Consider the following 13,006-nt stretch of genomic DNA (forward strand, 5'->3'; position numbering starts at 1 on the left):
GGGGATATAAAAGGGTAAAATATATAGCTGAAATAGAAATAAATAAGATTCTCTATATTCATCCCATAGGGGAAATTTGTCTCGAGGGTCTATTCCAATGGAAGACTGGAATATTCATGCAGCGCTGCAAACTGAGCTAGGGCTGATCGAATTCGGTACCTTTTGGGTACCAAGCAAAGACCAAACCGCTGAGCCACAGCGCCCCCTTATATAAGGGGACAAAAATATAATATATTGCAATTATATTGATCAGATTCAAGGGTTTTACATTCTCAAATTATACGCTGCAGATGAATGACAGAAGTAATTGTGGTTTAAAGGATATTTAGTTTGGTCATCAAAGCATTACTCGTGGAGAGTCATTTGGCGCACAGAATATAATCGACATGATAAGTCTGTGATTAGGCGTGGGCCATTAAGTCCACTTGTCTTGGCGAATGGATTTTGAAGTTTCATACTGTTCTCCTGGTACAGTCAGCGAAGAAATAGGATGGTCCATGTTATACAAATGTACTACTAATCAATTAATGACAGTATGTAAGAACGAGAAAGTGTCAATTGAAGCTCAATATTTACCTTTTCATCACTGACCACTCTTAACAACGCTTCGTTTTCGAATCCAAGTTGAGTCGGGTGTGTGTGTGTGTGTGTGTGTGCGTGTGTGTGTGTGTGTGTGTGTGTGTGTGTGGAGGGGGGGGGCTCTAACCTCCACTTTTTATCTATAGATAGTATGCGCTTGGCTAAGAAGCTCATAGCATTGCCATCCGGAAGTATAACGGACCGACACACAAAACTGTGTGTATCCATGAACGTTTATAGTCGGGTTAATACAGTTCAGTGAGCATTACTCATAAACGCGGATGGCAAAAACAATAACAAAGACCTGTGTGACGTCATCTTCGAACTATCTATTTAGCAATGACAGGGTATCTGAGGTATTTGCGATAAAAAGGCATCCTGTCTACGGGGTTGAAAAGAATAATTAACGAAGCATCCCGGCCTCATGAGTCCCGTGGTTTTGAAGGTGTACAGAACAGATCACAACACTCACCTGTCAACAATGCAGCCACAACAGACAGTAGCACACACAATGTGGTAGACATGGCCATGGTGTTACCGTGTTGTAATGCTGACGTCCACCGTCGTCACTTGGTCGTCACAGGAAGGTTGAAGGGAGGACTAACAATAGGTTTCTGAAATCACATTGAAGAATCATCGCTGTTGTAAGTAAAAAAAATAAGTAGTCTATCCAAAGTTAAGAGTCATGAAAACAAATGGATTCAATAGTCTGATGTCACGTCGCCCAGCAACGGCGACCATCGTGGTTCTAAACTGGCTAGAACTTTTCATATGTCTTGTGATCAGAATTTATAAAAGTCAAAACATGATCATATTTATAATGTTTTTCTCCTCTGGATGCACTTTTATGCTCGTCGGAGAAATATTTCATAAGGGCGTCCGCCATTGTTCCAATAGTTTAGAGCCAGTTACTAAGTTACCATGCATCATTACGAGGGAAGTGACGACATGACTATTGAAGAGTATTAATTTGGACGATATCAGTGTTACAGCCATAGCACAATACTCTCTTAACGTGCTCAAGGCGCTATATGTGGGGTCCCTAGCAAACAGCAACATTTAAACGAGACGTGACGCTTGTTTGGCGATATCATATTTTTTTTCCGACAGAGACAACGTTGTTAACGACCAGATATCCATTTTACACCTGTGTACGGTGAGAGAATGTGAGTCAAGAGACTTTTCCAAGGGCTTACCTATGCGCCGCTTAGAGCGAGACTCGATCCGAAGGCGTCAAACCACCAGACCATATAGCCATACAAAAGATAAAGAAATAGATAGTCAAAATATAATCAATCACATTATAAGTCAAAACCCAACACATGATACTGACAGACACAATTAATTGTTATCTAATTATAGAACTCTGATTTATATAGGAAGTTATCACCACATTTAGTTATCGTCACATGTGTCAAATGAGTACCTGATAAGTAAGTTTCGTCTCCGTCGTAGAAAAAAAAAACCCCAACAAACAATTTTAAAAAAAAAAATTAAAAACCCAACAAAAAAAAAACAACAAATAAAAAAAAAAGAAAAGAAAAGAAAAACCCATAGCACCTTACGGGCAACATGCCTTTCTTACATGTTGCGAGTTGTTGTTAGCTTGGGATGTCTTATAATCGTATTGAGCACACCTACAGGACAGTAGATATGAATGCTCGTGGCTTATTTGTATTTTTTTTTTGGGGGGGGTTTTTGTTTGTTTATTTTAGAATGTCATCAATCTGTACCTGTATTCTACGTGCCGTGTCCAATCATCTGATGTGTGTAGCCAGTGGACCTCGCAGGTCAACAATAACATTCGTTGTTTTGTTAGATTTTTAAACTCTCGATGTCCTCTGACAAGGGGTGATTAATAGATAAGCTTTATCAAAGTCTCTCTCTCTCTCTCTCTCTCTCTCTCTCTCTCTCTCTCGCTCTCTCTCTCTCAAGTGTGTGTGTGTGTGTGTGTTGTGTGTATGCGTTGTCTGTATGTGTGTGTGTGTGTGTGTGTGTGTGTGTGGACGTGTTGTGTGGGTCTATGTGTCAAAACTAATCACTCAAGTCATAAAATGTTTATTATTCAAATGTTAAAAGTTAATATATCATATGTCTCATTAACAAAATACCATTCACTTTCGTAAAAATTATTTTTTAAAAAATGAGCTTTATATAGCGCAGTATCCATTAAATGTGCTCAAAGCGCTGTACAAGGGGTCCCTGGTCAACAGCAACATTTACCATGTAGGACGGGACATAATAACCGCTCTATGTCTGAAAGGTAATTACGACAGCAATTTTTTATTGATCTAAATTCACGACGAACTGATTAATATAAACCTTAAATTGGCTTCTACGCGTTTCAACAGCTATTTATATGGGTGTCATCAATCATTTCCCACTTAGACGTCTATATAGGTATGTCTCGTCTATTTTAAGACATCCTTTTCTCTGACCTTCCATTAAAACGATTAATTCCAATTAACGACAAGTTGCAATAAAATTTGAAACATTCTGTTCTCGACATTTTGTGTAGTCAATGGTTGACTTAATGGCACAAACCTTGAGAGCGTACTTACCAGTTATTTTATGGACATCAACATCCGTGATAATGACGTTGACATCCTTTAGCTATGTAGCCCCCCAGGACATCACATATCGAGGAGGACAGGACACTTTTAGCTTGACTACGTCAATGCTCGTAATCATTCAAATGTCAGAGACACAATGATCAAAACAATGTAGCTTATGCCTGGAAGAGAAATATACTATAATCAAACACCCTCATGAAGCCACACTCAACACGAAAAGTGAGATGTACGGAACGTGTCCACATCGAAGGAAGTTCTTGTTAATCAACTTTAAACCGGAACCACTTCAAGAAACAACAACAGTCAACAAAACAACTCAGTCCTGACGATGGCAAATTAAGCCTGAAACATTAATGTAGACTGTCCCAAACATTGTGGTAAATATTTTTAAAAAATAATATATATATATATATATATATATATATATATATATATATATATATATATATATATATATATATTATATATATTGTTATTATTATTATAATTATTATGATCTTTATTATTATTATTATTATTATTATTATTATTATTATCATCATCATTATTATTATCATTATTATATCATTATTATATATCTTTATTGCCCTCAAAATAGCGGCACTTTATAAATAGATATTTGGAAATATGTATTGCACAGTACTAATGTACAAGGTTAATTAATAATTATCTGATATTACATCCCATGTAATCAAAAATTGAGATAAATTAAGGAAAATTATAATTTTCTTCTTTAATTATATTTATATATTTATTTCATTTATTTTTATCTATCATTTGTGACCCATCGTCTCAAAACGGTATTATGTCGGAACGAACCATATGCTTAAGCCGAGTTAAATGTTAAACTGGTCAAAATATAAATTGTTGGCATTATCACCCTAAAATATGGTATCCATTCTCCTCAATAAAACATACAAACTCAACACAAGTCTGATATTTCTGACTATAAATTCAATTTTCAACATCTTAACTATCTCGACTTAATAACATTTTGAGGCGAAGGGTCACATTTGTCTATTTAAATTATTGAGCGATTCATTTATGTAGTATGTTTTTATCCTTCACGTATTCATTTTATTATTCTACAAATATTGACGGCGATCGCTAGACAATCCTAAATTATAATATCTTCCATAGATAGTATGCGTTTGGCTAAGAAGCTCATAACATTGCCATCCGGAAGTATAACGGACCAACACACAAAACTGTGTGTATCCATGAACGTTTATAGTCGGGTTAAAACAGTTCAGTGAGCATAGCTCATAAACGCGGATAGCAAAAAACAATAACAATGACCTGAGAGACGTCATCTTCGAACTATCTATATGTATTCCACCGATGTCACCTTGCACACAGGTGTCTTGGTAACTGATGACCCTTCCATCATATGGTCAATGTAATATTATATTATGTGCGGCTATGTGATCTAGTGGTATGGCACTCGCTTTGGGATCGGAAGGTCCATGGGTTCGAGCCTCGTTCGGCGCATAATTGAGTCCTTGGAAAAGGCTCTTTACTCACATTCTCGCATCGTACTCCACTGTAAAATGACTACCTGGCCGTTAACTGCGTTGTCTTTGTCCGAAAAAAATATTGTAATATCGCCTAAAAGACGTCATGTCCCGTCTACATGTTAAATGTTACTGTTGGCTAGGGATCCCTTTTAAAGCACTTTGAGCACGTTTAGTGGATATTGCTCTATAGATAGTATGCGCTTGGCTAAGAAGCTCATAACATTGCCATCCGGAAGTATAACGGACCAACACACAAAAATGTGTGTATCCATGAACGTTTATAGTCGGGTTAATACAGTTCAGTGCACATTACTCATAAACGCGGATGGCAAAAAAAAAAAATAACAAAGACCTGAGTGACGTCATTTTCGAACTATCTATATTAAAACTCAATAAAATCTCAATAATATCTTTCGTAGCTATTAACCAGTAGATTTTTGACCAATCAAAACATGGAATTTGTGACACACCTTCACACGTGTTCGGACAAACATAGTTATTTATAAACTATAACGTGAACGAATTCGACCTCCATATGATCGTTGTTATTGTTTTTATATTGACAAATGGGTGACTAGTTATCACACGATTTTCTCGATCATATTACAAACGTTTAAGTTTACACATAGTTTTCTGTGTTGATTCTCTGATCAAGAGGTAGAACAGTGGGTATTTTACTTAACACATGCCATCGATAGTAAAACCTGTGGAGCTTGCTGTGTCTACCAAACACTGCAATTATCTACATTATGACGATTGTCCGAGAGGTGTGGTTATCTACCGGTTAATTCCACCGATGTCACCGAGCACACAGGTGTGTTGGTAACTGATGACCTATCCATCATATTGGTCAATGTAATAATTCTATGACAATATGCGATCCACGCCTCTGAACGATTTCATGTAGGAGTGATTTAGATGATGAACATTGAATTGAAGTTTTCAACAAAAAATAAAAGAGCTTCTGTATAGCGCAATATCCACTAATCGTGCTCAAAGCCTTTTACAAGGGGTCCCTGGCCAACAGGAACACTTAACATGTAGGACGGGACATGACGCCTGTTTGGCGATATTACATTTTTTTCGGACAGAGACAGCGCTGTTTAAAGGCTAGGTACTCATTTTACACCTGAGTACGGTGAGAGAATGTGAGTAAAGAACCATTTCCAAGGATTGAACTATGCGCTGAGCGAGGCTCGAATCTAGGACCTTTCGATCCGAAAGGGAGTGTCATACCACAAGACCACATAGCCGAATTGATACTCATATATAGATAGTATGCGCTTGGCTAAGAAGCTCACAACATTGCCATCCGGAAGTATAACGGACCAACACACTAAACTATGTGTAACTTTGAACGTTTATAGTCATAAACAAAGCAGCGTGATTACATTTGTTAAGAAATGTCCAATCGTTGGACAGCAACAAATCACGTGATTGATGACTCGGTTGAACGAAAACATGAATATAGATCGCTCCCATTCAACTATATAGATAGTATGCGCTTGGCTGAGAAGCTCATAACATTGCCATCCGGAAATATAACGGACCAACACACAAAACTCTGTGTAACCATGAACTTTTATAGTCTGGTTAATACAGTTCAGTGAGAATAACCCACAAACGCGGATGGCAAAATATAACAACAAGGCTTGAGTGACGTCATCAGCTTCGAACTATCTATAGATTTTATACGCTTTGCTAAGAAAATCACAACATTGTCATCCGGAAATATTATGGACCGAAAATACAAAATCCCTAATCTTGAACGTTTATTGTCTGGTTATTGCAGCTAAATGAGAATTACTCATAAACGCGGATGGCAAAAAAAAAATAAATTAATAAAATAAAATTTAAAAAATAACAAAGTCCAGTTCAACTGACGTCAACTTCATTATATCTATAGATAGTATGCGGTTGGCTAAGAAGCTCATAACATTGCCATCCGGAAGTATAACGGACCAACACACAAAACTGTGTGTATCCATGAACGTTTATAGTCAGGTTAATACAGTTCAGTGAGCATTACTCATAAACGTGGATGGCAAAAAACAATAACAAAGACCTCAGTGACGTCATCTTCGAACTATCTATAGATTTCGTACTCTTGGCTAAGAAATTCACAATATTGCCATCCGGAAATATACCGGATCGAACACACAAAACTATGTGTAATCTTTATAGTCTGGTTAATGCGGTTTAGTGAGAATTACTCATAAACACGGATGGCAAAAACAATAACAAAGACCTGAGTGAAGGCAACTCCGTTCTATCGAAAGAAGAAACAATGTTGACGTCACCCAGCTCGTTAGGGCAGCGTGGCTCAGTGGTACGTTCTTTCCTTTGTATCCAAAAGGTGCCGAGTTCGATTACCCGTTGTCTGTGTGGCCTTGAGCAAATCATCTCGCCCTAGCTCACTCAGCTTGTGGTGTGGCACTCCGGCTGGCGCCTGGGTTATTCTTCTCTCGAAATAGACCCTAAAGACAAATTTTCCCTATGGGGAAAATAAAGGAATTTCCATCTCTTTATTTATTTATTTATTTATTTTTATATCCAGCTTGCAAATGTTGTGATTTTTTTGACTGAACGCACAGCACCAAAAAGATCCCTTCTCGACATCTCTGGTTTACTCAGACATAATCCAGTTTTAGGATGATTTTTTGGGGTATATTTATATATATATATATATATATATATATATATATATATATATATATATATATATATATATAGAATGAAGATGACGTCACTCAAACATTTGTTATTGTATTTTGCCATCCGCGTTTGTGAATGATTCTCACTAAACTGTATTAACCAGACTATAAAAGTTCATGGTTACACAGAGTTTGTGTGTTGGTCCGTTATACTTCCGGATGGCAATGCTATGAGCTTCTTAGCCAAGCGCATACTATCTATATATATTTATGGTTTGTCCGCCATTGCTTCGTACAAATCTTTTCAGATAAACAGATAATAATAATAATAATAATAATAATAATAATAATAATAATAATAATAAATAATAATAATAATAATAATAATAATAATAATAATAATAATAATAATAATAATAATAATAATAATAATAAAGTACTCTTCTATAACAGAATAACAACGGCAACAAGTAGAATACTGCCATATTCTAAAAAAACAAACACACGTTTTTAACATTTTGGCTAGAAAATTCGCAAATATCGATTGTTCAAAATGATCCTTTAATGTAAAAACAAAAAAAAAAACCTCGCATACCTGGGATTAAGACTTCAAACGACAGTTTTGAGATGTGACTGTAATGACAATTAGAATAATCCAGATATGTCGGTTTCCTGCTTCAACAACAGTTTTATACAATTCAATGTCAAATGTAATACACACACACACACACGCGCAAAAAACAAAACAAACAACACACACACACACACACACACACATATATATATATATATATATATATATATATATATATATATATATATATATATATATATATATATATAACAGGTTCAAAAAAGAACAAAATACCAAACACGGATTCCATCTTCAGCCAATAACACAAAAATTGATGAAAACATAGATTTATTATTTAAAAAACAAACAAACAAACAAACAAACAAATTAAATAAAAACAAAACGGATTGACGACAATTCAATGTCCATTTTGAAAAACTAATCGTAGTTATCGTATCGTCATTTTTTGGTCAGTATCAGCGTGGCCTTCGTAAAGTTATGGCCTGACACTGACCAAAAAATGACGTCAAAATGCCAGTCTTTTGCCACAAAAGAAAACAAATCGTGAGTTGAACTCAATAGTTCAGCCAATGAAATAACTTGTTTCCATGAGCTCTACTAATGACAACTCACTAGACGGTGCAAAAACCAAATAATGACGCCAAACTGCCAGTCCTTTTGGATTTCAGTTTCAGGCTATAACATAACGATGGCAACGGTATCAGGCCATAACTCTACGAAGGCCACGCTCTCATTCAGATGAGACTAATGGTTCGGCCTTCACTGCTCGTCTTCAAATGTTCGCATAGAGCAGTCCTATCTCAGAGGAGATTAGAATCTCAGAATATAATCCAGTTCGAATGTTTATCTTTGCTTTAAATAACCAGAAGTCAAGCGATGCAACCTGGTAAAAATTAACCACGATATAAACGAACCGGCTCCCCCCCCCCCCACCCTTCCCAGTCCAAATGCACAGCCAGAATTTAATGGGAAGAGATATCTAGTTTAAATCTCGCTGAAAGTACCTAAAAAGTACTGAAATGACTTTATTCATCCGTACCATATATATATATATATATATATATATATATATATATATATATATATATATATATATATATATATAATGGTCACTATAAGCATTTCAAATCAATGTATACAGCCAAAACAGCATTTCCGGTAGTCTTTATTAGTTTAGTGCTATTTACTGTATAACAGTTCCAGCACTGCAAGGCAGTAGGTGGTAGCAAAAGGGTTAAAATCATCATGTGTGATACGTACAAAATCATTATTCCGAGAGTATAATATAACTGAGATTCAAAGCTGTTTTACGTTACCGTCAATGTTAAATGCTTTAATCCTTACTTAGTTCGTCGTCCAGCCACCAACGAGACGCTCTGTGGCCCACTTCCCTTACTAAAAGTGAAATCCAGGTAGATAGTATGGACATGGCCAAATCCATCTTTACTTTTATAGCAACTTATAATTATTATAATAATATTCCGATAGTAGATTGCCAAGTGGTTATGTCCACAAACAGTATCCCGGTTGACCCGTAGCTATCGTTAACAATAATATAGCCTGATACTAGAACTCTCCATGACTTACAGTTTGACGTCATTTTTTAAAGGGTTTGCAGCGTGTAGTTAGTTGTTTGTTGTGCTCAATTAAACAAGAGATCCCATTGGTTGATCTATTGAATACAACTCACGATTTGTTTTCTTTTGTAGCCTATGACTTGTCTTTTGACGTCATTTTTGGTTAGTGTCAGGCGATAAGTTTACGATGGTTACTGTTGACCGCGTTTTTCGAGAACAAAGGATTAGCGTGCATTAACTTTATAGACTCTACTGTTGTTCATTCAAGACTTCCGATAAAAGCTGTGCGGCTATGTCGTCTTGTGGTATGGCATTCGCTTTCGGATCGGAAGGTCCTGGGTTCGAGCCTCGCGCTCGGCGCATAGTTGAGTCCTTGGAACAGGCTCTATGCTCACATTCTCTCACCGTACTCAGGTGTAAAATAAGTACCTGGCCGTTAACAGCGTTGACTTTGTCGGAAAAATTGTAATATCGCCTAACAGGCGTCATGTCCCGTCCTATATGTTAAATGTTGCTGTTGGCCAGGGACCCCCTGTAAAGCGCTTTGAGCACGTTTAGTGGATATTGCGCTAATATAAAGCTCGAATTTTTTTTTGTCTTGTGGTATGACACTCGCTTTCGGATCGGAAGGTCATGGGTTTGAGCCTAGCTCAGCTCATAGTTGAGTCCTTGGAAAAGGACGTAATGTCTCGTTCTTCATGTTATGTGTTGCTGTTTGCCAGGGACACCTTGTTTATCGCCTTAATTAAGCACGAGTAGTGGATATTGCGCTATAATAAAGCACACGTTTTGTTTATTTTTAGAAAAGTGGGGAAACCTTAATCAATTCACATTGTCAAGTAACTTGAACTTCGTGTCTAACTGCCATTGTTGTGGACATCACTACTTATTTGACCACTTGTAAAAATGCGGAAGAGTCCAGGCTGGGCATCTAAGAGCGGTGATGGTGTTGTTGATCATTATGTTATGTTGTTCTTTACGAAATTACACAATTCATAACACAAGATTTGGACGTTGGAATGACAATGAGAGTCGTTTTTGTCACTGTAGATTCACAAGTATCAATGTCATGACAATGTTGAATGAAAATGAATAAACTTTATGTATCTAAATCTAAATTGCGTTTTTCAGATCTTTATCATGTCAAATGTTCTTCATAATGAATCATCTATTATGGGACAGAGTGGCTCAGTGGTACGGTCTTTTCTTCGTACTCGAAAGATATCGAGTTCGATCATCCGCCGCGCTGTGTGGCTTTGAGCAAGTCACCTCGCCTTAGCTCACTTTGAGGCGCTGCACTGCGGCTGACGCCTGGGTTATTCCAGTCTTCCCTTGCAATAGACCCTAAAGAAAAATTTCCCCTCGGGGATGATTACTTTTTTTTTTTGGGGGGGGGGGGGGTGGTAATTTCTCAAAATAAATAGGTAATATTATGTTTCCATTAGTGACGATGACAATGTTTTACACGGAAAAGGTGTGGATTGGTAGACACGCCCAATTATGAAATGGTTCAAAGAGTGGTTGTGTAAACACGCAATGTTTGGTACATGGTATAAACGTACTCTGATGTTGAACACAACATTTGACATGAGATGGATGTATCTAGAGTCATCATGACTCTCATCAAGGAGTTTTATATCATTTCTATCATGTAGCAGGTGCTCATGCCGAGTTAAAAAAAAAGCTTGCTGTTTTAGTTTAACATGATGATGATGATGATGATGTTGTTGTTGTTGATGATGATGATGATGATGATGATGATGATACTACTACTACTACTACTACTACTACTACTACTACTACTACTACTACTACTACTACTACTACTACTACTACTGCTGCTACTACTACTACTACTACTACTACTACTACTACTACTACTACTACTATAATAATAATAATAATAATAATAATAATCATAATAATCATAATAATAATAGTAGTAATAATAATTACTACTACTACTACTACTACTACTACTACTACTACTACTACTACTACTACTACTACTACTACTACTAATAATAATAATAATAATAATAATAATAATAATAATAATAATATCATCATCATCATCATCATCATCATCATCATCATCATCATCATCGTCATCATCATCATCATCAAGCAAGCACTTGCTATTGCCTGTTTCACGCTGTAGAAACCGGGATAAACGGCTCCAAGAGCCTCGTGGCCCTGAAGGAATACATCACACCATCAATCGATTCAAAATGTCACAAACCTAAAGGCCCAGGTTTGATTATTTTATTTTTTATAAGTTGGGGGTCATTTCAATCGATAGATATTTGAAATTTGAAGGGTTTTTTTTTCGTTGTTGTCCCAAATGATTTTTTAAATGTGAAAAGTGTTTTATCAGAGTATCATAGAAAATTGCCAAATTCATATAAATAGTTTAGATACCCTTTTGGTCATTGACATGCTTCTCTGTATTGGATTTTTAATTTTTTCCATCCGGGTTTGACGTGAAATCATGTATGGGGGCTTTTCAGATGTTTCGACAACCAGCCTCTGGCAATCGTGAAAGTTGATCAGTCGATGAAGGCCAATCACCTGGATGGCAAAAATATTTTATTGCAGATTCGAATCATCAGTTTTATCATCGTAATCATCATCATTATTATTATCATTATCATTATCATCATCATCATCATCATCACATCATCATCATCATCATCATCATCATCATCATCATCATCATCATCATCAACATCATCATCGTCGTCGTCGTCGTCGTCTTCATCATCTTCATAATCATCATCATCATCATCAATCTCTTCGTCACCGCCATCATACTTATCTTGATCTTAGCTATTATTATTCTCCCCATCATCAACTTGCTTTTGTTTTGTTTCGTTTTTTATTTAGCACATCCAAACGCTTACAATTAATTCGATTTATCCTTGTCTTTTCACAAAAATATAGTTATGTTGGTTTTGTTAACAGGAAATTATGTATTCTAGCTTATGTTCTGTATCGGCAAACTGCCTAAAAATAAACTTTCAATCATATTACACTCACACACCGAGCACTTGTGAACATTTCTATGATGATCAGAATGGTTGACATCATCACATTACCTTAAACAGTTCCCAGTAAGACAAATTGGGTAAACTTATTTCGAAATCCCGTTTTGAACATCTTTATTATCATTGATGAAATGATCAATCTCAATATAGATGAATGAGAACCATGTTATGTAAAAATAAATATTGAGCTTTTATATAGTGAAATATCCACTAAATGCCCCTGGCCAACAGCAACATTTAACATTTAGAACGGGACATGACACCTGTTAGGCGATGTTACATTTTTTTTTCGGACAGAGACAACGCTGTTAACGGCCAGGTACTCATTTTACACCTGAGTACGGTGAGATAATGTGAATAAAGAGCCTTTTCCAAGGACTCGTCTATGCGCCGTGCGCGGCTCGAATCCAGGAACTTCCGATCCAAAAGCGAGTGTCATACTACTAGACGACATAGCCGCATGT

At 36.4% G+C, this 13,006-nt stretch overlaps 1 protein-coding gene across 5 annotated transcripts in view; it reads right to left on the minus strand.

Annotated features, from left to right (window-relative positions):
* The window catches only part of LOC144973541 (uncharacterized), a 10,166-nt gene extending 818 nt beyond the window's left edge, over window positions 1–9,348 (minus strand). Inside the window, exons 1-3 of one of the 5 annotated variants that reach the window (XM_078916082.1) lie at window positions 9,263–9,348; window positions 3,141–3,313; window positions 1,052–1,193 (exon numbers count right to left, since the gene is read on the minus strand). In XM_078916082.1, the coding sequence (XP_078772208.1) occupies window positions 1,052–1,109 (58 nt within the window). In that variant the 5' untranslated portion in view covers window positions 1,110–1,193; window positions 3,141–3,313; window positions 9,263–9,348. Of the gene's footprint in view, window positions 1–1,051; window positions 1,194–1,775; window positions 2,243–3,140; window positions 3,314–9,234 lie in introns of those variants that run through there. The other 4 variants (XM_078916083.1, XM_078916085.1, XM_078916087.1 and 1 more) reach the window with 4 other exon arrangements.
* Window positions 9,349–13,006: the final 3,658 nt, after the last annotated feature.

This window comes from Berghia stephanieae, chromosome 5, assembly GCF_034508935.2.
Source record: "Berghia stephanieae isolate SIO BIC M18660-M18661 chromosome 5, UCSD_Bste_1.3, whole genome shotgun sequence".
NCBI classification, from domain to species: domain Eukaryota; kingdom Metazoa; phylum Mollusca; class Gastropoda; order Nudibranchia; family Aeolidiidae; genus Berghia; species Berghia stephanieae.